This window comes from Candoia aspera, chromosome 1, assembly GCF_035149785.1.
Source record: "Candoia aspera isolate rCanAsp1 chromosome 1, rCanAsp1.hap2, whole genome shotgun sequence".
Lineage (NCBI taxonomy): Eukaryota > Metazoa > Chordata > Lepidosauria > Squamata > Boidae > Candoia > Candoia aspera.
In genome coordinates this window covers 324,318,183-324,343,629 of record NC_086153.1, presented here as the reverse complement: position 1 = coordinate 324,343,629, position 25,447 = coordinate 324,318,183, and the positions used below count along the sequence as shown (strand labels likewise).

The window sequence follows — 25,447 nt, the reverse complement described above, 5'->3', positions numbered from 1 at the left end:
CCCAGCAATCTGAGGAGCAGCGCCCCTGGATGCCTCCCAAGTGTCTCAGATGGCCACCACCAACCCACCACCCCTACCCTGGAGTCTCAGTTGGTGCCACACCCAGTAACCAGCTGGGCACATTTCAGAAAGGGGGATTCCCCCTTCCTCTCCCAGCCAGGACTCCATAATACAAGCCAGGTCAGCATTCTCATCCACGATCAAATCATGGATGAGGGTGGCCTTATTACAAACTGACTTGGCATTCAGTAGCAGCAGCCGACAGCCCAGGGCCTTGATAGTCTGCCAACTGGTACCCAGGAGTGAGTTCGAGGGGCTGGAACGTGCCACAGGAACAATATACCTGTGACCCCTTCCACATACAAATCTTGCCCCTCGTTCTCCCGCCATTTTAATATTCGAGTTTCTAGTTTACATATTCAGCTAAGCTTATCCACTCAACTTTTTCAAACATTTCAATATTTTTAAATTTCAAATTCATATTCAAAGATTCAAAATGTCAATGTCCAAGTAAATATTATATTTGAAAAAAATAACCAACTATGCTAGAAAATATAACCAACAGCCAGAAAAGATAAAAATAAATGCCTTTCTTTCAAATCAGAACATCAATGCACTTCAGACAATTGGGTAATACTACCCAGAGAATCAGTAATAAAATCTACACTATCAATGGGTAGAAAAAGAATTTACCTGAAGTTGATGAACAAATCCAGCATTGGGATTAATACAAAACCTTCTTTCTTGCACATATGTAAATGCATCCCTAGAAAAAAGATATTACCCATCTTTATCTTCAATTAATGTCTGTTTCATCTGGTTTCTGATTCACTTTCTTAACAGTTTCCTTTAGTTATGTTTATTCTTCTCTCCATTCTTGGACCTTAGAATGATATATTAGAAACTCTGTGCTGGTGATAGCCAAGCCTAGATTTGCAATGAGGAATGTATTCAACCAGTATTATTTGACTTTTATACTTACTTCCAAGAATATTCTTCATATAGAAGTTGCATATTAAATTCCTGATAAATATTACATATATAATGGTATATCCTGGGCAGACTTAATGCTGATTTTAAACGTAACATACCAGATATAAACAAATGGTATTTTGTTCTGTGCTTAATACTACTTGTTTATATCTGGTATGTTACATTTAAAAGCAGCAATAAGTCTGCCCAGGAGACATCATTACTGAAGTATTAAACAAACATGGTTTAAACGAAGTTCACAGAAGTTGAGTTGGAAAAACGGAATAATTTCTGTGAAGAATCTAAGAATCTGTTTTAAAGAAATTTAAATAATTAATTAACATCTAATTCTTATGGTCTCCACTAACCAGCAAGAATTTTACAGGTCCTCTATCTAGAAATACAATAGGTTGTTTAGTAAATGTCCTTACCTGTACTTCACACCAAATGTTTCCATAATATATGCAATAACTAAGGCAGCACTGAAAACAGACAAATAAACAAGGTAAGATATGTTGGTCATGCCTCATCAATGTTTTTAAAAATGTGTATTTTTGTTACCTTCTAGAAATCCCTGCATTCCCATGCACAAGAACTTTTCCTGAGAATGAAGAGAGTTACTTTATTACATTATTTATATTACACAGTACCAGTTATCTGCAAGGTTCATAAGTGGGTTTATTAAGGTCAATCATATCAAAGAATTCTTGGGGAGTGCACCCCCTATCTCTTGGGAAGAATAGCCTGGCAAGTGGTAAATCTGCTTGGCCCGTCTATTTGTCAAAGGAGAATCAGAGGAGAGCATCCAGCAACACTACTGAAAAGGGCATGGCTGTAAATTTAGGTATGGGAAGGGCAGGTTAAAAATGGGAGTAAGAATGTTACACCATATTACTATCCTTACAGAAACATGCCATCTTTGAAAGACTGTAATATTGTGCCACCAAACTTTGGAGTGGTATAAAGACAGAAATGGGAGAAGTCTGCCACCCAGAAAACTTCCATTCCCAAACTTACGGGGTGGGAGGAGGGGGAAACAGATTGTGTTACCACAAAGCAACCATTATGCCACTAAGATTTTGGTAGGAAATCTCAACAATACCATGGGGCTACAAATGGGTAGGGCCAACATGTGGCTGATCCTTGCTATAAGGAATCATGACAGCAAAGCTCAATCTATCCTTACACAATCTGTATCAGGGTTAACCAACCTCATGCCTAAAGACACCAATGTGCAGTTGGAGCTACCAGATTCTCTACCCCAGGGTTTCTCAACCAGGGTTCTGTGGAACCCTAGGGTTCCATGAGAGGTCACTAGGGGTTGTCTGGGAGGTCATGATTTATTTAAAATAATATTTCAAATTTGGGCAACTTCACATTAAAGAGGTAAGTTTCATTCTCTATTTTTAATTTAAGAACACTGTTATTGCATATATACAGGCCTACACATGAAATGAGTATAATAATTTTGTAACTTCTGGCCTATATTTGAGCCTGAAAGTGCAGGGGTGCCCTGAGGCCTGAAAAATATTTCAAGGATTCCTCCAGGGTCAAAAAGTTGAGAAAGGCTGCTCTACCCAATCCATTTTTCTCATATTCTTCAATTAAGCAAATTAAATAGGAAGTCAGTATGCCACAAAGTAGTATGTCAATTTCTATTGTGATAGATATTTGTAAAAATGTCTCTTCGCCTCATATAGTCCTCACAGGCCTTAGAAAACAAGGTAAGGTACAACAGTATGAAGGAAGTTAGGTAAAGGTAAAGGTTTCCCTTGACGTAAAGTCCAGTCGAATCCGACTCTAGGGGGCGGTGCTCATCTCCGTTTCTAAGCCTTGGATCTACTCACATTTGCATGTTTTCGAACTGCTAGGTGAGCAGGAGCTGGGATTAACAACGAGAGCTCACCCCGCCGCGCGGTTTTGAACCACCGACCTTCCGATCGACAGCTCAGCGGTTTAACCCGCAGCGCCACCGCGTCCCTGGTCATGAAGGAAGTTACAATGCAGGAAATGATGGCAAAAGCAAACTCATAGGTTTGCCTTCTTGAAAAACAGTACTATCTATTTACCCATGCCCATTACGGCAACCATTTTGTGAAAGAACTCACGATATAGTCTCCAAATATCCCACAAACCCACTAAAATTGCCTTATTTTGCTCCATAGCAAGAATCAATTTGTTGCCTAAAGGCTGTTCTTGATTTGTAAAAAAACCGAACAAAGTATTCTAGGTATCAGAAAGATTATCAAAGCTGTAAAAAGGCAAAAATAAATCTTGATATAAGCCTATAAATAACAATGGCCATTCTATGATAAAGTATTCTCATCTCATATAGTTCATCTCTCTCTATATTTAATTTGAAAAGGAACTACAATTTGATCAATTTGCAGGCAAACAGAATTTAAGATACATACCTCCAGTCTGTAAACTCCCATCAATAAACTCCTTAGTCTAAAGAAGAAAAAAATGCCATTCCTATTCCAGTTTATTAAAAATGCTTATAGTGATAGAACCAATCCATTTCAGTATATTTAGCATACCATATCATTTAAATAACTTCTGCATTAAAAAGTTCACATTATTCACAAAGGTTAGCAATTGCCTGTCTTCATAATACAGTACATTTAAGGTGATTCTTGACAGGGCGTAATACAAAAAACAAATGCTTTACTAAAAATGCTTAAAAATGATTACTTTCAAGCATAATCTGATTCACTTACATCCATCATAATAACGTCTCAGGTTTTAAAAAAAATCTCACAGGTAACTACAGAATGCAATAAAGTCTGTGGGGAACTCCAATCGCCTCCATTCTCTAAAGATTGTTGGAAATGCAACAACCAGGTCAGATCATTTTTTCAAATTTGGTGGCAATGTTGCAAAGCCCAACAATTCTGGAAGATGATCTATTACAGGATGAAATAAAATTTACATGTTGAATTATCTTTCCAACCAGCCATTTTTCTGTTAAACATTACCAAACCTTATATTCCCCAACAGTATACTGAATGAGTTTTCTTTTGGTTTCTTTAATATCTAAGTTTTCGTCTGATTTGCTAAATAGACAGAATTCTTATATTAGACATTAAGTCTTGTAATATCTATTTTGATTTATAATTATCATACTAGTTTCTGTTAATCACTGTCTACTGACTTGCTTTTAATAACAGTCTAAATTCTAAACTGATATGCAGAATACTAATGTTACTTCTGATTTTTAATTTTTAATTTAATGTTATAATGCTTGTAAACCTTATTTACTTTTGGTTTTTAGCTGTCTTTTAAAATATCTAGTATAATTTAAAAAAATAGAGATTACTATTGTAACTGCCCCCTTATCAAATAGTAACCCCCTTCCTGGAGCCACCTGTTAATGCATTTATGCTCCCACAGTTTTGGGGATCCAAATATGAGACAAGCAGTTTGGCCTACCTAGGCAGCTGTCCCCATTAAATCTCTGATAGTTATGTTTTGTGTTCTTTTCAGTTTAAGCACATCCAAACTTTTAATAAGGAGAAACAGGCATGGGGGTGCCTTCCAGTCAGTGTTGACTCCTGGCAACTGCCTGGACAAGTCCCTGCAGTTTTCTTGGCAAGATTTTTTGGACGTGGTTTGCCAGTGCCTTCTGCCTATGGCTGAGAGAGAGAGACTGGACCAAAGACACCCAGCTGGCTTTGTGCCTAAGGCAGGAGTAGAACTCACGGTCTCCCAGTATCTAGCCTGGTGCCTTAACCACTACACATGCTGAACTGATATAATCAGGTAGGGCCACAGGAGGTGACCAACAATTAAGTTTAAGTTGATAGTAGAACTGATGGCATAAAATAATAGTTGGATGTCACTTCTTTGAATGTAAGGTATATTCTGCTTGCTGCTACAGAAAATTTGGCACCAGACACTTTGCTTGCTCAAATAGAAGACTGTGTCTATAATCTTCATCCAGTAAAATATTTTGATAAGCATTTATGGGAGTCCCCACAGAAGACACAGCATATTAAAACATGGCTCAATAGTTTATACTATGGCTTTTCATCAGCATTCTAACAACATTTTTACATAGATGTGCTTAAATTGAAATTAACAAAAACTGAGCACATTAATTATCTGTGGCATCTGTGGGGGGAGGGATCAAATGATGAAAGCGACATCACACCATTGCAACAATGCATGCATGTACAAAAAGAGCAGAGTTTGCATTGCAATGGTTCAGTGCTGCTTTTGTCATGTTGATAAAAGTACTGGATAATGCATACACCTATTCTTTTTTAAATAAATGTAGTACTATAGAGAATGAGAAAAAAAGAAGCTATAATTGGGGTTAAAGTCCACCAACACCTTTGGTTTTAGCTGCTTTCTAACACACTTTTATTGCTGCTTGTTAGGTTTATTGCAAATTTTAGTGCTTTTATTATTTATGATGTTACGATACAGGACAGCATCTTGCAGTTTCTGCAGTATCTGGGATCATCCCCTACCGGATCATGCCAGCAGCAAAATTCAGGGACAAACTGCTCAATAACATTGGTATGATTTCCTGCCAATTTTTGGCATGAATGTAAGGGAAAATAGGTGGATTAATTCCCTAATATGCTTAATGCATATTAAAATCCCCTGCCTCCATTTTTTAAACTCCTGATCTGCTCACTCCAGAACAATATGTCTACTAGGGAGAACCCAATACAAAAGTAGAAGTGCACAGTAAACATCAATTACATCAGTGAACTCAAAATCTGGTCATTTCTAAATCATATTCTTTGTGGCGTAATAATCCCCGGCTGAGAATAATATTAATTACAGGCTGCGTATGACTAAAAAAATCGAATTCCACTATCTTTTTATAATGCACAAGCATACAGAATAATTTTACTTTAATCCTTTCATTACTCTGCTAAGTGAAGGTAAAGGTAAAGGTTTCCCTTGACGTAAAGTCCAGTCGTGTCCGACTCTAGGGGGCAGTGCTCATCTCCGTTTCAAAGCCTTGGAGCCGGCGTTGTCCATAGGACACTTCCGGGTCATGTGGTCAGCATGACTCACGGAACGCCGTTACCTTCCCGCCGAAGCGGTACCAATTAATCTACTCACATTTGCATGTTTTCGAACTGCTTGGTGTGCAGAAGCTGGGACGAGCAACGGGAGCTCACCCCGCCGCGCGGTTTCGAACCGCCGACCTTCCGATCGACAGCTCAGCGGTTTAACCCGCAGCGCCACCGCGTCCCTGCTAAGTGAACCAGCAGTTTAAAAGTATAGGTTTGAAACCATAAAACAAACATATTTACATCTGGATGAAACAGCGATGTATATCTGTATTTATCTCTGTTTCATTTCTTGGTATGAAAAGGTATGAAGGAATGGTATTGAAAAGGCAATGTTTTCTCCACTTGCTATATAATTTGAATGTTCATATTTAAATTGGAATTTTGAATTACAGAATTGAAAACAAAGCTCATTTTTACAAAGAAAAGGATGTATTGTAAGTCAACATATGCCATACCTATCAATGCATTACAGTGTTTCCTGTAATATGGTTAGTCACTGCAACCCTAACCAAAGATAAAGTTTACTTACCTGAATTATTTCAGTTACAGATACTTCTTCACTCATTTAGCATTAACTCCTATCAGTTCTAAAATGTATGTTTATGATACAGTCTAACTCGTATATGATGATAAACACTTACCATCGGGAAAAACCTAATTATATTTTCAATGGGATTATCAGCAATATCCAAGACTAAATACCTACAATTAAAATAAGTATGTTAAGTACATAGGCAGGACCATTCATTTTCTAGAGTGTTAAACCGCCATAAAAAAATTAAATCATCTGGTGATCATTGAGAAAATGGGAGTAGGTTTAATCTCAGGGATTAATCTTTTTAAACTGCTACTGCATATTCTGATGATCCCATCTCTGTTGAAACACACCTCAATATCCTAGGCCTGGACTTCTACAGAGCAGAATCAAGTTAGATAAGAATTTCAGAAGAAAAGTAGTGGTACAGCAAGGATTAATTTTTTTTTAATGATCCTAAGTAATCTTTGGTAGAATCTTGCATGAAATCTTGAGGAATTAGTGCCAGTCAAAAGATAACTTTGAAGCAGAAAGACAAACAGTCTGAATTGTTATAAATCAGGTACTTATGTTGAACTATTTGCCACATACAACTGCAGCATAGCACACTTGGTCCAGCAAATGCTTTATAAGACAGCAGTTTAAAATAGTTCAAAGCTCCTAGAAGAAGAAAAAGTTATTAGCAATACTTGAGTTTTTAGCTTCAAGTGTGCAAACACAGAAGGCATTCTGAAATGTTCTACATGAAGTGAAAGAATTACAATTAATTCTATCATCTGTAATGAAAAAAATATATGTTACTGAATGAAATTTCTTATTAAATCATTTCTTACTAAACCATTAATACAAATTTGTAGCTAAAAGTTGAGCTAAATAACTGAATGGTAACGGAAACCCAAGTAATTTAAGAACTTAGCAAAATTCTATGGATCAGGTTCTAAAGAGAGGACAGGTACCTCACATTCACTTGTAAAGCTGACATCAAAATGTGCTCCAATGACTATCTAAAATCTAAAGCCCTAGAGATACAAAATGATACTGTAAATCCCACTGACCTACTCACTTCATTGGAAACATTTGGAATAAAACTAATAAGTTCTAAATAAAACTTGTTAGTTTTAATAAAACTAACAACTTTTTGGAACTACGTTCCATAGTTTTGGAACTATGAGAACTAGAAAAGTGAATTGTAAAGAAGTCAAAATTTTTGATATATAATAGAACATGATGTACATTACCACAGTATATTACACTATATATCAAGATTTTATCTCATTTTATCCCTTTGTATCATTCTCAGCTTAAGTTAGGAAGAAAACAGATAATCTTACATGTCTCTTTCCAATACTTTTATCTTTTTGTTGTTTATTCGTTTAGTCGCTTCCGACTCTTCGTGACTTCATGGACCAGCCCACGCCAGAGCTTCCTGTCGGTTGTCAACACACCCAGCTCCCCCAGGGACGAATCCATCACCTCTAGAATATCATCTATCCATCTTGCCCTTGGTCGGCCCCTCTTCCTTTTGCCTTCCACTCTCCCCAGCATCAGCATCTTCTCCAGGGTGTCCTGTCTTCTCATTATGTGGCCAAAGTATTTCAGTTTTGCCTTTAATACCATTCCCTCAAGTGAGCAGTCTGGCTTTATTTCCTGGAGGATGGACTGGTTTGATCTTCTTGCAGTCCAAGGCACTCTCAGAATTTTCCTCCAACACCACAGTTCAAAAGCATCGATCTTCCTTCTCTCAGCCTTCCTTATGGTCCAGCTCTCGCAGCCATGTTACTACGGGGAACGCCATTGCTTTAACTATGCGGGCCTTTGTTGTCAGTGTGATGTCTCTGCTCTTAACTATTTTATCGAGATTTGTCATTGCTCTTCTCCCAAGGATTAAGCGTCTTCTGATTTCCTGACTGCAGTCAGCATCTGCAGTAATCTTTGCACCTAGAAATACAAAGTCCTTCACTGCCTCTACGTTTTCTCCCTCTATTTCCCAGTTATCAATCAAGCTGGTTCCCATAATCTTGGTTTTTTTGAGGTTTACCTGCAAGCCAGCTTTTGCATTTTCTTCTTTCACCTTCATCATTAGGCTCCTCACTTCCTCCTCACTTTCAGCCATCAAAGTGGTATCATCTGCATATCTGAGATTGTTAATGTTTCTTCCAGCGATTTTAACTCCAGCCTTGGATTCCTCAAGCCCAGCACGTCGCGTGATGTGTTCTGCGTACAAGTTGAATAGGTAGGGTGAGAGTATACAGCCCTGCCATACTCCTTTCCCAATCTCAAACCAGTCCGTTGTTCCGGGGTCTGTTCTTACTGTTGCTACTTGGTCGTTATACAGAGTCTTCAGGAGGCAGACAAGATGACTTGGTATCCCCATAACGCTAAAAACGTGCCACAATTTGTTATGGTCCACACAGTCAAAGGCTATAGAATAGTCAATAAAACAGAAATAGATGTTTTTCTGAAACTCCCTGGCTTTTCCCATTATCCAGCGGATATTGGCAATTTGGTCCCTAGTTCCTCTGCCTTTTCTAAACCCAGCTTGTACATCTGGCAATTCTCGCTCCATGAATTGCTGAAGTCTACTTTGCAGGATCTTGAGCATTACCTTACTGGCATGTGAAATGAGTGCCACTGTTCGATAGTTTGAACATTCTTTAGTGTTTCCTTTTTTGGTATGGGGATATAAGTTGATTTTTTCCAATCTGATGGCCATTCTTGTGTTTTCCAAATTTGCTGGCATATAGCATGCATTACCATGACAGCATCATCTCGCAAAATTTGGACAATTCAGCTGGGATACTGTCGTCTCCTGCTACCTTGTTATTAGCAATGCTTCTTAAGACCCATTCAACCTCACCCTTCTGGATGTCTGGCTCTAGCTCCCTGACCACACCGTCAAAGCTATCCCCGATATTGTTATCCTTCCTATACAGGTCTTCTGTATATTCTTGCCACCTTTTCTTGATCTCTTCTTCTTCTGTTAGGTCCTTGCCATCTTTGTTTTTGATCATACCCATTTTTGCCTGGAATTTACCTCCAATGTTTCTAATTTTCTGGAAGAGGTCTCTTGTCCTTCCTATTCTATTGTCTTCTTCCACTTCCACGCATTGCTTGTTTAAAAATAATTCCTTGTCTCTTCTGGCTAACCTCTGGAATTGTGCATTTAATTGGGCATATCTCCCCCTATCACTGTTGCCTTTTGCTTTCCTTCTTTCTTGGGCTACTTCTAGTGTCTCAGCAGACAGCTTTTTTGCCTTCTTGGTTTTCTCTTTCTTCGGGATGTATTTTGTTGCCGCCTTTTATCTACCCTTTTATCTTTTATCTACTGGCATATAATATACTTGCCAGTTACAGCGAACTATGAAGACACTTATAAGAGTGTACAAATGATACATACTCTCCTAAGAAGCACATACTGTAAAAGGCTTCATGACCACTATTTTCAAAACAGTATTTAAAATTTTCTTACCTAAATAATTGCTGGAAGTTTGGTTTAATAAAATTTGCTTCAATGTTTTGTCTTATGCATATTACATGAGTGATCCCATGTTTCTGAAGTATAGGTAGCTACAAAACAAAATTATGAATGAGTGAAAAATTCTTCAAGGTTTGGCTGATATAACCAAGCCAGAAAGAAAATTTAAAACTATAGAGCTGCATTTTCAGTAGCTAATAGTTAACTAGGTAATTAATACAGTATATATAATAACACTAAAATAGCAATAGAGAATATGTGGCCTTCCAGATGTCATTGACCAAAAACATTCAGCATCTCTCACAATTGGGAATAATGATGGTATTGCTGGGAGTTGTAACTCAGCAACAAATGGAAGTTTAAAGTTGATACCACCCTTTAAAGTTGATACCTTAAACTACATATGCTCAATTAATTAGGCTCTTTGCCCAATACAGTACAAATTTAATAAGCTAGAAACCATGTAAAGTTAGTTAATATTGAAGAGCCCCACAACGTAATGGAACTTTAGAGGTCTTCAGTCTTCTGACTGTTCTATAAGAAACAGTGGATCTGCAAAAAGTATAAATATCTCTACAGACAATCAACACTGCAATAATATTTATATTTTTATTGAAATGTTTCTTGTCCCTCTCTCCCCAGGCAAAGTCAAGAGATACCTAGCAAAAAATTAAAATTAAAATATAAAATGTATTTATTTTATTCCTATTTATATTCGGCTGTTGGTACTGTATTTTATATGTTTTATGGTTTTAATTGTTAATTTTATTGTAAACTGCCCAGAGTCCCCCTTTTTGGGAAGATGGGCGGTGATAAAAAATTTGAAAAATGAATGAATGAATGAATAAAATGGTGCAATAATATTTATTTATTTATATTTCAAATTTTGTCACTGCCCATCTTGCACGAAGCAACTCTGGGTGGTTTACAATAAAGCTAAAAATAAATACAAATTAAAATACACTAAAAAGCTGTACTTCTAAAAATACAAATACAAATATAAAATCCAAGATGGCAATATTAAAAGTTCTTAATTTAGATTCGTAAATTCATGGGAGCCTCTTTAGAGCACTAACCACCCCCAGGATTGGCTACCCCGCTCCCGCCCCAAGCAAGATGGCAAAGCCAGGTCTTTACCTGCTTCCAGAAGGCCAGGAGAGTGGAGGCCTGCCTCACCTCTGGGGGACCAGTATACCATAAGGCAGGGGCCACAGCAGAGAAGGGTCTCTTCCTGGGCCCCGCCAATCAACAATTTCTCATGGACGGGGTCCGCAACATGCCCTCTCTGCCTGACCAGGTTGGATGGGTCAATGTAATGGGGACGAGATTTAAAGCATATAAGGAACAGTATGGTAAATACAGTTTCTAACAATTAAAATACATTGTATATTCAACACAAGGTCAAAACGCCTTCCTAAAAAGAGTCTTCAGCGCATGACAAAAATCAACAATGAAGGGGGAAAAGGAAGTTGTCCTAAAGAGATTTGCAAAGCCACCTAGATAATTTACATCATAAAATTGCTCAGCATAAAAAAGTTAGGGGCAAACCTACCTTGCTTTTCATAGCTGAAGAGTATGGGCCTAAGAACAACCCAGGTAAAATTTCCTAAAAAAAGAAAGAACAGTGGGTAAGTGGATGGGTGGAAGAAAACACACACAAAAACCAATTCACAAAGTATAACATTAATCTACAATAATTACAAGATCGTAGTGTCAAGATTTTAAAATTACTGCAGCTTTATCAAACTACACATGAGAAAAAATGCAAGCCAGTAGGTGATTTATACTAAAGGCCAAGTTTATTTTCTTGTACAACCAGCACAGGGCTACAAGGGAATACTGCACAGCATAAGCAGAGGTTATATCACAGGAGAAACTCCTTGATCTAAGTGGCTGAGGGATGCCAAAATTGAAATAACAACTTCATGCTTGGTAAAGCTTAATAAATGCAGGCAGAGTATAATAATTGTTTTATGAATTTTATGAAATCGCTCTTTTTGCTGAGAAGTTGCTTGCTACATTTTTTCCTGGAAAAAGAAAGAAACATGAGCAAATACAATTACAACCCAGACCAAGAAGCCAAGAACTGTTTGCCTCAGTGCTGTTGTATCTTGTACTTCTCTTCCCCCTTAACTCATTCCAGACTAATCCTGTAATCCCCAGAGGAAATTCAAAACCTTCAAACGTTTGAATGGAACAAAATAAGGATACACATCTCTAAAGTTATTCCAGACTGTCTTATATATAACTGGACTTTTTCAGCCCCACTTTTCACTGCATGTTTAATCCAACCCTGTTTTCACTTTGCTTTTTCCTGTTCATGTCAATATCATTTATTTTCTCTGAACTGGGTAATTTATAACCAAGATTAATGTGCTGCTTCTATACTGTGTTGTAGAACCGTTTCTTAAAACACTTTTTCTGGTGATGCTCCTGGCTACGTGAGAGGTACAAATTCAATAGGTCAAGCTTTTCTTCATGGCATCTTCTAGTAAAGAAATGCGTTTCTGCTTGCCATGCAACTGTTAAAGGTAAAACTCTCAACCTACACACGACTTATTCCTGTATTCTTTCATATGATGCCTACATCTCCTTAAGTAACCACCAGGCTTTTTCTTTTTTTTTTAAGCACAAGATGTTAACAGTGAAACTTTCATGCTGAGAGTGGAGTTGTAGTCTGGAAAACTATCTTTCATTTCAAAAATATTACACACAGCCCTGTGCTTTATACAAAACTGTGCCCAGCTAACCAGAAAAAAGGGCAGTATTCTTCAGAGGGTGGGCATAAAGCATCCCAAAGGACTACAGGTTTTTTGGGAGGCTAGGGGTGAAAAAAAGGATCAAATGCCTGAGCTAAATACATTTGCCCATTTTTTAAAAATGTGCATGAGCAGAATATATTGATTGATTTTTTTAGTGTTATACGATTTTTGTGCTTGTCCGTGTATGTGCATATTCTCTTTGGTTATTTTTCGAGCATTTGTGTATGGTATACATTACACATGGATATTTTGCCTATGCTGGAGGGTGGGGGATGTGTGAACCAATTCTTACATTTCAGATTTTATCTCTGCTTTTCACTTACTTTCTGGTAGCAGTTAGGTGGTTTTATTCAACTTGCCTTTTGTGAAATGGGCATTAGAATAGAAAACTATGGGTTCAAAAGAATGGACTGAGATTTTAATTAAAACGCCACCTATTCATTTGACTTAAATTCTTGGACACATTTTTAATGATTTTAGCCTCACTTCTGAGAAACTGATGTTTTTGTGAATACTGTAGCTGTGGTAACCATTTTGTGAGAATTCATTCTTAATATTCCATTGGTCCAAGAGGCTTGAGAACTGAAATTTATTCCAGTCCCCTGAATTCAGAGAACAGAGTGATAGAAATGTATACAAAATGTATACTGCCCAGGACTAAGACAGGCAGAGATAGTGATTATTGGTAGACTACCGTAGATTATAATATAGGGACGCGGTGGCACTGCGGGTTAAACTGCTGAGCTGCTGAGCTTGCCGATCGGAAGGTCGGCGGTTTGAATCCGCGTGACGGGGTGAGCTTCCGTTGCTAGTCCCAGCTCCTGCCAACCTAGCAGTTCGAAAACATGCCAATGTGAGTAGATTAATAGGTACCGCTTCGGCGGGCAGGTAACGGCGTTCCGTTCAGTCATGCCGGCCACATGACCACGGAAGTGTCTACAGACAAACGCCGGCTCTTCGGCTTTGAAACGGAGATGAGCACCGCCCCCTAGAGTCGGACATGACTGGACTTAACGTCAAGGGAAACCTTTACCTTTACCTACCACCTTTACCTACCGTAGATTAGCAACTACCTGTAGCACTCAGAAAGAGAGGCCTGATTAGATCCTAGGGTCTGTGGTTCTTTTAAAGTAGGTATCTTTCAGATGGATAGTAATATAGTGTAATCCCTTGCCACCCTGAGCTCCTGGGTTACAAATCTATTGAGCAGATAAATAAATGAAAATAGAAGGCTGTTTTTTTAGGACAATTTCCCAAAAGTTTTACAGGAACCATACTTCCTTAGGCGGGAAGTGTTGCTGGGCTTTGTTTCCAATTTATTTACAATTTGCAAACTTACTTCATGTTTGTTTCATATTGCAACACCCAATTCCTTCACAGCCTAATGTCAAATGGCAGCATAAGTGTTCATGAAGTTGCTAAAGCCCTGCAGTAGCCCAAGTACCTAGCAAGTAGGTGGGTCTGAGTAAAAGAAACTTCCATACCTGCATTTCTCTTCTCATTGGGTATGTCCAATCCTAAGTGGAAGAAATAAAATACATTTGCTCATTTGAACATAAGACCAATCAAAATAGTGAGGTTTCTGGAAAAGATGCATGATGAAAATGATAGCTTAAACAATCTAACTAAGCCATAGGTTTGATCTTGTAATTTTTCACTGGATTTCAATAAAGTTATTCTGAAAAAAATATTTTTAGACATTTATGCAGACTGTAATGGCAGAATTCCTAAGCCATATAATGTCTACCCAAAGTGAGCTTTTTCACTTGCATGTGAAGCAAAACAACCTGGGACACTGAATCCCAGGCTGAACTTGAACATGGTTATGTACAATTACCAATTTGCAAAAAACTAAGGAAGAAATGATTAGTGGTTCAGAACTAATATGGGAAGGAAAGAGATGTGTAAATAATCCTGAAAAATGTTTTAAGGAGGAAATGCAATATTAAGACTATTTGTTGTTAATACAAAGATTTCCAGAAATTTAGTTTCCTAAATCTAATCAGCCACATCTCCCACTATCTAATGCAGGGTTCCTCAACCAGGGTTCCGTGGAAAAATATTTCAAGGGTTCCTCCAGGGTCAAAAAGCTGAGAAAGGCTGATCTAATGACTTTCTCTGAAAGTCAGGACCATGAGTGAGATACTGCTAATAAGAGGCCTACTGCACATTTTATGCTAAACCATGATTGTTAAGCATAATTTGTTGAATTTATCATAAATGGCTGTTAATATTAACGAATTAAATAATAAACCTCATTTTATAAGTCTCAACATTTGGGTTCGTGCAAGACAAATAAGCCACAGCCAGTTTAGTGTAATATATAAATCCAGTTACGGTCTCCCTAGCTTAAACAATCAATTTCGTAAGTCAGCAATTAAAGGACATTAAAAGAAGACTAACAAAAGGTTCTGACATATCAGGATTTTTTCCTTATTTTGAATTAGTTCACCTTGTACATCACTTTGCTCCCCATATCTAGTATAGAAATTCTACACTAGAACAGCATGAAAGCATTGAATTAAATACAAAATAGGTAGCAATTGGAAAAGAGCAATGATTCCCCAGACTGCAAATGTCCGGCCAATGTAATGAACCAGATTAGTTTAACTATGTGTGCTAAAAAAAAAAAGCACACACTATGCTGTAATTAATAGTTCACCTGATATTACTTTTACCAAACAAACCTTTATAGCTTAAGAGTCTGATTCTTCAACGTTCCATCTAAGGTTGTTGTTGTTGTTGTTGTTATTAGTAATCAAATTTATCACTGCCCATCTCCCAAAAGGGACTCTGGGTGGTTTACAATAAAAGATAGATAAAAATATAAAACTATAAAACCCTATAATACAGATACAATAAATATAATAAAAACCTCGATGGTTAAAAGTTCTTTATAATTTGCAGGCAGAACTGGGTCCTTCTAAGAAACTAACCATCCCCAGAAATGGCTACTCTCCCTCCCGCCCCAGGCATAATTACAAAACCAGGTCTTTAGCTGTTTCCTAAAGTCCAGGAGGGAGGGAGCCAATCTCACTTCCAGGGGAAGGATATTCCAAAGGGCAAGCGCCACTGCAGAGAAGGCTTGCCTCCTGGACACCGCCAGATGGAATTCCCTTGCAGACGGGGTCCGTAGCATGCCCTCTCTACATGACCGGGTGGGACGGGCTGATATGATGGGAAGGAGACGGTCCCTTAGGTAGCCCGGACCCGTGCCATGCAGGGCTTTAAAGGTGATAACCAACACCTTGAATTGGACCCGGAAGCATACTGGCAACCAATGCAGCTCGCGGAGCAAAGGAGTGACTGTGCTGATCTTGGGAGACCCAAGATCGCCCGCGCAGCTGCGTTTTGCACCAGCTGTAGCTTCCAGATACTCTTCAAGGGTAGCCCCATGTAGAGCACATTGCAGTAGTCTATATGGGAGATAACCAGGGCATGAGTGACTGTTCGAAGGGACTCTCGCTCCAGGAAGGGGCATAACTGGCGCACAACACAAAGTTGCACAAAGGCCCTCCTAGCCACGGCTGCCACCTGCTCTTCAAGCAGGAGCCGTGAGTCCAGGAGGACCCCCAAGTTACGCACCAGGTCTGTCTGGGGCAGTGTAACCCCATCCAGAACTAAAGATGACAATTTCCCAGAAATCGAAGAGCCATTAATCCACATCCACTCCGTCTTCCCCGGGTTCAGCCGCAATCTGCTGTCCCCCATCCAGGCCCCCACAGGCCCCAGGCACTCAGAAAGGGTGGCCACAGCATCACTTACTTCACCCAGGATGGAGATGTATAATTGGGAATCATCTGCATATTGATGATACCTCACCCCGTAGTGACAGATGATCTCGCCCAGTGGTTTCATGTAGATGTTAAAAAGGAGCGGAGAGAGTACTGAACCCTGCGGCACCCCACAAAGGAGGGGTCGCGGGCTGGATCTCTCGCTCCCTATCAACACCGACTGGGACCGACCCTGGAGGAAGGAGGTGAACCAGCGCAGAACTACGCCACCCACCCCCACCTCCCTAAGTCGGTCCAGAGGGATACCATGGTCGATGGTATTGAAAGCCGCTGAGAGGTCAAGAAGAGCAAGGATGGATGCACTGCCTCCATCTTGCTCCCGCCAGAGGTCATCCATAAGTGCGATCAATGCTGTTTCCGTCCCATAACCGGGCCTGAAACCTGACTGAAAGGGGTCTAGATAATCTGTTTCAACCAGAATCCTCTGGAGCTGCAAAGCCACCACTTTCTCAACCACTTTCCCCAAAAAGGGGAGGTGGGAGACTGGGCGAAAATTGTCCAGTATAGTAGGGTCCAGCAATGGTTTCTTGAGGAGGGGGCGCACCAGCGCTTCCTTAAAGGCTGCTGGGAACACCCCCTCTCTCAAGGATGTGTTTACCATCGCCTGGACCCAGCCACATGTCACCTCCTGTGCTGCTTTCACCAGCCAGGAGGGGCATGGATCTAACTGGTACGTGGTAGCATTTATAGTCCGAAGGATCCTGTCCACTTCCTCAGGTTCAACAGGGTGAAACTGATCCCAGATAACCTGGTAAGTACGTTCCTGGGTATCTCCTCAGACTCTCTCTCACGCTTGGAGTCTAACTCGGTTCAGATCCGAGCGATTTTATCCTGCAGATGCCACGAAAATTCCTCCGCACGACCCTGTAGATGGAAGTCTGACTCCCCCTTCCCTAAAAGGGATCGGGTAATCTTAAACAGGGTCGCCGGGCGGCAATCTGCGGATGCAATAAGAGCGGAGAAGTACTGGCACTTCGCCGCTCTTACCACCACAAGGTAGGCCTTAATCGCGGCTCTAGTTCGTGTTCGGTCAGGTTCAGCTTTTGTCTTCCTCCAGCAGCGCTCTAGGCATCTCTTAACCCTCTTCAAAACCCTGAGCTCCTCTGAAAACAACGGGGAGTGCCGGGTTTGACTGGGCAAGAGAGGCCGCACAGGTGCTATCCTGTCCAAGGCTCCGGCTGCCTCCCTCTTCCAGGCAGCAGCCAGGGCCTCCGCTGGACTGTGCAGGAGAGACTCGGGCATAACCCCCAGTTCCCTCTGAAACCCAGCCGGATCCATCAGTCGCCGGGGGTGGACCAATTGAATGGGTCCTGCCTCCCTGCGGAGGGGGGCGGCACGAGAGAATCTCAAGGCCACCAGGGTATGATACGACCATGACAAAGTGGAAAGCTGTAATTCTCCCCTCAGATCATCTTGCCACTGCTCCGACAAGAAAACTAGGTCCGGGGTGACGCTACTATCTCTAGTCGGGTCCTGAATAATCTGGAACAGGCCCATGGCTGCCATGGCAGCCATGAACTCCCGGGCTGCTTCCAAGGCCCGCCCCAAGGAGGGCAGATTGAAGTCCCCCAACACCATAAGCCTGGGGAACTCCACTGCCAAACCTGAGACGGACTCCAGCAGCTCAGGCAGGGAGGTCGCTACGCAGCAGGGAGGCTGGCACAGTAGCAGAACTCCCAACTGTTCTCGAGAACCCAGCTTGAAGAATAGGGTCTCACACCCGGCCACTAATTTCCTCCATTTGTATCTTATTTAAATCTAACCACACTATTCTTTTAAAACAAGACTGCTCTACACTTAGAAATAAAACTGAAAAGATAAATAAATATCGCATGTTTTAAATTAATCCACACCTTAAAAAATATTGTAGTGCTGGAAAATGTGCAGAAAAAAAAACAGAAGTGATTAAGAGTTTTCAGCTTTGCAAGAAATAAACAAGATTGTTCCTCTGCAGAATGGAAACAAGTCTACAATAACCCCTATGAGGAAAGCTTACAACATCCAAACCTTTTTTAGCTTAGGAAAAGAAAAAGGAACATGAAACGTATGAAACTATGCTCTCAAAATATGAGAGCCTAGCCTCATCCAATGAAGTGGTGAATAGTTCATGACAGATAAAAGAAAGAATTTCCTCAAAAAATCAATAGGTAAAACTGGAATAATAATTATTATATAATAACAGTTCCACTCAATAACTATGTCCCATTCCACTCTTTAGGAAGGAGTCAGAGAAGCTGATCCAAGTTCAAAGAAGGACAATGAGGAGGGGACTGGAAATATTACAAGGAGAGACTGAAGGAAGTGTTTTATCTGAAGACAAAAATTACTGACATGGGATCTAATCATATTTTTCAAATGCCTTAAGGATATTACAAAGAAGCTTCAGACCCATTCTCTATCATCTGTAGTGCAGGAGTCAGGATTATGGATTTAAGTTACAGGAAGGCACATTTGAATTTAATATGAGGGGAAAAAATCCTAACAGTAAGAATTTCCACCATTAATCAGAAAGGTAATGAGTTCCCTTTCAATGGATGTGTTAAGCAGAGGCTGGACAGTTGTTTAGAGCTACATTGAATTGGACTTATATACTATACTGTACTGAGCAGGAAATTGACCCAGATACCCCCATCCTTCCAACTCTGATTCTAAACCTAGTGCTTAAACGGGTTGGGCTATATATTAAGCACTTTCTTTCCGATGTCCCTTCATAAGCAGTAACATGAACTGACAGAAAATACTTAGGCTACCCACCGTGAAGCAAATGTGCCCACAATAAATAAATAAAGTGCAGCCCCCTCTGTGCTACCTCATTTGCAACATAAAAATGTCTTCCCTCAAAAGAGCTAAATAATCCAAAACATTTCTCTTCCGAATACTTGAAGAGTGGTAGCTGCAGATAATAGTTTACTATTTTAACTTCCTTTAAAGTATATCTTAAGATTATTTTTCATTAGCTAAGAGAAGTATGGCAATGTAAATATTTGCAAATGCTTAATGTAAGATAGCATATAGCAAATTATATGCTTCAGTAATAACAACAGAGGTGAAAAATGTAGAGCATAGTCTTGCTGAGCATTTATTTCAGATACAAGCCATAAGGCATTTATATACGTATACAGCTAAATTGATACAATACAAACATCAAAAAGCAGCAGCAGAAAAAGCAGACTGTCATGGCCACTATAGCTGTTATTTTGCAAGACCTAGCTGGAATATGAATTATGAGGAAAACGACATGTCCTTCCTACTAGATTAAGAAATTCAGATAAAGACATGAGAAATCAAATGTTGTCCTCCAGACACACTATTCTCCTACAGACTACCACAAAGAGAATCAGATTAATCAGAAAGCAATAGACTAGAGCCTTAATTTGAAATTTCACCCTAGAAAAGTATGATGAGTCATGTGATCCACAGACCACAGTGATCATAGATTTGAAGGGGCTGCATTGTAGCCAATTGCCAGAATCAGGAAATAAAATGTAGTATTAATTTCAACATTGCTAGATTCTTGCAAAACACAACAACTAATTTATAATAAGACAGTATTATCCTGAGAGTTGCTTTGAGATGCATATTCCAGGCTGCTTAACTCTTAATGTATACTTTTTTTTTAATCCCTCCAATTGTGTCCAATTCTTGGAGACTGGGTGGACAAGTCCCTGCAGTTTTCTTGGCAAGTTTTTCTAAAGTGGTTTGCCATTGCCTTCTTCCTAGGGCTGAGAGAAAGTGACCGGCCCAAGGTCACCCAGCTGGCTTTGTGCCTAAGGCAGAACTAGAACTCATGGTCTCCCGGTTTCTAGCCTGATGCCTTAACCACTACACCAAACTGGCTCTCAGTGTATACTAGTTCTCCCTAAAACAGATTTTCACAATTCCATAGAAATAAACATCTATTTGTAGACTAGCAAATTTGCATTTTCCATAATACAAAATGCTTCAAATTTGAAATGGTCTAAACTCAAAATGCCATTTTCAATTTGCGACAATTCTGACCTTACTCACAGTGTTCCAACGCTGACCATTCTGAAAGTATTTTGAGCTTGAAATAGAAATAAACCTCATCCATAGTGCTTTTAATGTCTGGAACTGAGATGTAACATGGTGTCCAAAAAAGGTACACTGTAAGTGGGTTTACATTAATTTTACAGTATCTCTGATAATAAAATATAGGAACAGAAATCTGCTTTTAATGACAAATATGGGGATCTCAGGAGTCTTGTGAGAACATAATAACCATCTGAAATTGGCTAAGATATTAACCCTCAATTTAAAGGAACTAAGTTTAACAGGAAAAATACACTAGATCTAAGTTATGTGTTAATTTCAGGCAATAATGAACTTTGCTCCAAGTAATGGACAAAGTCCACTCACTGGCAAATCAATCCAGCGTTTGTTGCTTCTTCTCAAAATAGTTACTACTCATTGAAGTAGTAAAATAAAATAGGCTTTCTCGTATAGGTTTACACTTGTGGGATTGAAAAATCCCATTTGCCATTGCATACATACATTAGGCTTTCCTCTAATACACAGAAAGTGCTAAGTATGAATTTAATCAGATATATTGTATCTGTACTGCCAATATTAGAACAATGATACGTTAGTGCCTTCCAGCTGTTTTTGTCTACTGTCCCAAAATCCCTTGCTGGCTTGGTTCATAAATATCTAATCCAATATCTGGACTAGATTGTTTACTCAAGTTATCAGACGAACAGTCACACCAATGTATGGAAAACTGGCTCCAGAAAAAAAAAAAAGTAAAATGGCCAGGTATATTTCATCTTCCAACCAACTGCCATTTAGGACCTTCTCTTCCAGAACTGCATTCATCACCCACTTTTTTAGCAGGCTCCATTAAGGGGTAGAAATAAAGCAGTCAGGCCTATTTCTGCCAGTTTTACTGAGATCAACTGCATTTCCTTCTTGCTTGTTAAATTTGACTTATCAAAAACTATGCCTCTTGACTATTATAGCATTTATCCAAAACCCACAGTTGGACAATACCATAATTAGGACCAAGCAAAATAACAGAAAAGAGCATGAAAGCTCTGAGTTCTTCACCATTAAATGGTCTGGAGAACAATTTTGGCTGGCTCTAATAAAGGAATTAACAATCTCATATGGATTTTGATTTGTTTTTCCCGTCCTGTGGACCAACACAGCTTTTTACACTGTAATTCTGGTCAGTAACCGTATTAAAAATTCTATTCCACACTACATTTTTTTAATGTAACTTTATGAAGATTTAGTCCTCACAACTCTGATAATTAAAAGAAAGCCTGTGTAATCATCTATAAGGTTGTAATCTTTTTTTTTTGTACAGCAGTTACAAAATTTTAGGTATTTCAAAAACAATTTGGAAGAAAATGAATAGATGCACCCAGTCTTATCAGCAAGACCAAAAACAGCTTATGCTATTCAATCTCGAGTCTGAAAATTAAATAGTTAACAATAGTTAAACAATATTTAAAGTGATTAGAAGGTCCACACTTCTTTAAGATCAGCCCAACTGCTGTGCTACCCCCTGCTGCAAAAGGATCCAATATATACAGAGATATGAAGGGGAAGCATAGAAATATCAGCAATGTAAGATACTCAGGCATCCAGTATCACAAGAATGAGCAACCTTTGGGTGACTAGCAGACACGCTCCACATTTTAGGAAGAGCAAGGATGGTAGAATGCAATGCAAGAATACGAAGTAAAATGAGCTGTATCACAGATATGAATGGTGCCAAGAAGTTGTTCTTTCTACTAAGTACCGTCTTGGATTTTTAAAATCTAGTTTAAGAAATACAGTACAAAGCAGCAGGAAATCATACTGTTGATTTTCAAGTCTTAATCAGAACAGATTTGGGGGTACAACTGGACCATTCTATTGTGTCAGATAGAAGGCATTAAAAAGGGATGTCTGGGGGATACAGGCATAATGACAAATGCCTAAAATTGCTTTAAGCAAGTTGCCTAACAATATGGGTTTTCTCACAGAACAACTCTAGATGGTAGTGTTGTGTGCGTGCGTGTCATTAAATGGGTGTGCGAGTTCCTAGAAGATACTACAAGGTTTAAATGTGATTGTGTTCATGTACATTGAAAGGCTAAAATAAAACACTCCACCTCTAGTCTGTTACGTTGAGAAATATGTTGTAGAAAAACACATGAAACCACGCAGGAATAACAGATGTGCTCCCTTGACCGAGCTCCCTTCCTATGACTCCTCCGGTACAGACCCAGAATAGTAAAAAAAAAAAAAAAAAAGGAGGAGGACGGGCTCTCAAAACAAACTCTGTAACCCTCGAGGAAATATTTATTTAATGCATAATATAAATTACAATGTGATTCCGCTTCCCACCACCACCTGCCTTGCAAGTGGAACACCTGTGTGCGTTTTGGCTTTAAACGGGGCTACGGGCGTGAGCGAGCGAGCAAGGCGAAGTGCGAAGGCGCCTTCCCCCATTTCCAGTCCGGCGGGGAGATCGCGAGGCTCCCCAACAGGGAACGGCCACACTCCAGGGTGCCGCCGGCTCCGCGAACCGCTGCTCACCTCGGAGTCCTCTTTGGGCTGCGGCAGCGCGGGGAAGACCGGCTTGGCGAGCTCCATGGCCGGGATGGGCCGGGTAGGGCGAGGCTTCTTTCCTTCCTTCCTTGTGTCTTCTTTTCCCCCTTCTCTCTGTCAGTCAGTGGGGCAGAGGGAGAAGGTCGGTGGGCCTCGACGCTCGAGCGGCGGTGGCCAGGGTGCTGGCAGGGGACCGAGGAAGAAGGCGGCGACGAGGAGGCGGCGGCGGCTCGCGCCCAGCCGCCATGCTGTCCGCAGGCTACCCCTCCCCCCAAAGGCGGTCGGTCGGTCGGTCACTCCAGACTTCCCTCGCAGATGCCGCCGCACGCGCGCTCCGTTCGTCGCCTCTCCCCCTCCTTTCCCCACGCGATCGCCTCCTGGGCTTTCTCCAACCGCCGCTTGCTGCCAAGAGCCAGTCGGGATGGGTGGGGAAGCCGAGGGAGGGGCGCTGGAACGGGCCGTAATAGGAATGGGTGTGGCGTGACGGAGGATCCGCCCCTGCAGGGTCACAGGCGGAGGGTGTGTGACGGGAGTTGAGAGGAAGGGGCGTGTCGAGCGCTTGTCCTCCTTTTGCTCCTGCTGGAGCGCCTGCGCGATGGGAAGAGAGTGGCGGTCGCTGCCTCGTGTGCGGATAAGGGAAGGCTTCATGTCACTCACTCACTCACTCTGTTGCGACGCTAGCCGGCTCTGGAAGGAGGATTTCTGCCAGACCCTGTTTGTCCACAGCGTGGCCCTTTTTATAAACTCATTTAATGCAGTTTTATTCAACGTGCCTTGCCAACGTGGTCATGGGGTGATTTTAATCACCTCTCTCCTGCCTGCGCTGGGAGCCATTGCCATCCCCTGTTATAATGAAGAATTGCATAATGTCATTGTGCATTTTATTTAGCCACATGAATAACCGAGACCCTTCTCATATCCTACAGTGTGACTCCATGCGGTGGTTCTAAAATACAATTATTTTGTTTTTGACAGAAGAAAATGGAACTCAAGATGCCAAGCATAAGGTCACCTCAGTGCTGGGTATTGACCACATTAAATCTGTTTAGCTCTGGCAAATCAGCTGCAGCATTGGTATATGTAGTTTTTTAAACCACTCAGAATCTATATAAAAAATGACATAAAAAACCAACAAAGGCAACTTGGGAGAAAGTGCACAAACAAAGAACCCAAATAGGGATGGAACAACTCTGATAAGAGAAAAGATTGCAATGTTGAGTCCTCTCTATGTTAATAAGAGGGGAAAGGAAAGGAGAGTTATAGAGGTTTCCCATAGACATTTCTTTAGTTGCTGTGGTAAAAGAATACTGGATTAAACAGACCTTTGGACTAATCCAGCAGGTCTCCTTAAATGTTCTGCCTGTTTATTCCTAACATGGGGAAAAATGAAATATTAAGCAAAACAATACTCATTTAAGGACTCCTATCTGCCCTGTTATTTTTAAGTGAGTGTACATGTGTAGTGCCCCCCTGCAAGTCCTGTTATGTTGCCTCATTGTGGTGGTGGGGCTGTCCTGGGAGAGATGAGCAAAAAATGTCAGGAGTGTATGCCAAGAAATTTCCAGCAGGGTCAGATGTGAAGATCATCCCAGTTACCCAACTAATGCAAGCAGGCACCTATATAGGAAGATGCCAGAGGCAGATTATCACTTTCAATCCATAGACAAGAGTAAACCACTCCTAAGTTTTTAAAGAAAACCACATGGATAGAAAATATAAATATCCAAGTTTATGTTCTAACCATCTATGTAGAAGAGGTTGATGCGTTTTATGATCAAGTTCAATTTGAAATCGACAGAATATGCGAGCAAGATGTGCTGCTTGTGATTGGAGACTGGAATACCAAAGATGGAAATATGAAAGAGGATAATGTAGTTGGATTGTATGGCTTAGGAAACTAAAATAAAGCAGGAGACCGACTTAACAATTTCTGCCACTCTAATTATATTTTCATAGTTTAGATATTTTCATAGCTAAGACTGTCTTCAGACAACCAAAATGGCACCTCTGTACATGGACATCACCAGAATGAATACACAGAAATCAAATTGGCTAAATTATTCTAAAAGGAGGTGGAGGTGCTCAATTATAGCATCAAAGACATGGCCAGGTGTTCCACATGGACTGTGGAACAGATCACAAATTGCTCATGTGCAAGTTCCGAGTTAAGCTAAAGAAGAAGAAAGCCAGTCAGTTTCCATGATATTGAAATGGCCTGGTGTGAGTTCTAGCAGTGGTAAATTCTTCCGTGAGGGAGGGGACTGTTCCTTTACCTCTTAAGGAGGCCTTTGTTCAACCCCTCTTCAACAAGCCAT

The 25,447-nt window shown here is 40.3% G+C and overlaps 2 protein-coding genes across 3 annotated transcripts in view; both read right to left on the bottom strand.

Moving 5' to 3' along the window:
* Positions 1-23,593, bottom strand: part of STYX (serine/threonine/tyrosine interacting protein) — a 33,022-nt gene extending 9,429 nt beyond the window's left edge. The window contains exons 1-9 of one of the 2 annotated variants that reach the window (XM_063290535.1): positions 23,121-23,593; positions 14,265-14,297; positions 11,571-11,624; positions 10,013-10,110; positions 6,650-6,710; positions 3,387-3,423; positions 1,534-1,573; positions 1,404-1,454; positions 694-766 (exon numbers count right to left, since the gene is read on the bottom strand). In XM_063290535.1, the coding sequence (XP_063146605.1) occupies positions 694-766; positions 1,404-1,454; positions 1,534-1,573; positions 3,387-3,423; positions 6,650-6,710; positions 10,013-10,110; positions 11,571-11,624; positions 14,265-14,297; positions 23,121-23,177 (504 nt within the window). In that variant the 5' untranslated portion in view covers positions 23,178-23,593. The remainder of the gene's footprint in view (positions 1-693; positions 767-1,403; positions 1,455-1,533; positions 1,574-3,386; positions 3,424-6,649; positions 6,711-10,012; positions 10,111-11,570; positions 11,625-14,264; positions 14,298-23,120) is intronic. The other variant, XM_063290534.1, reaches the window with a different exon arrangement.
* Positions 1-25,447, bottom strand: part of PTGER2 (prostaglandin E receptor 2) — a 449,149-nt gene that overhangs the window by 243,298 nt on the left and 180,404 nt on the right. The gene's annotated exons all lie outside the window — the stretch shown is intronic.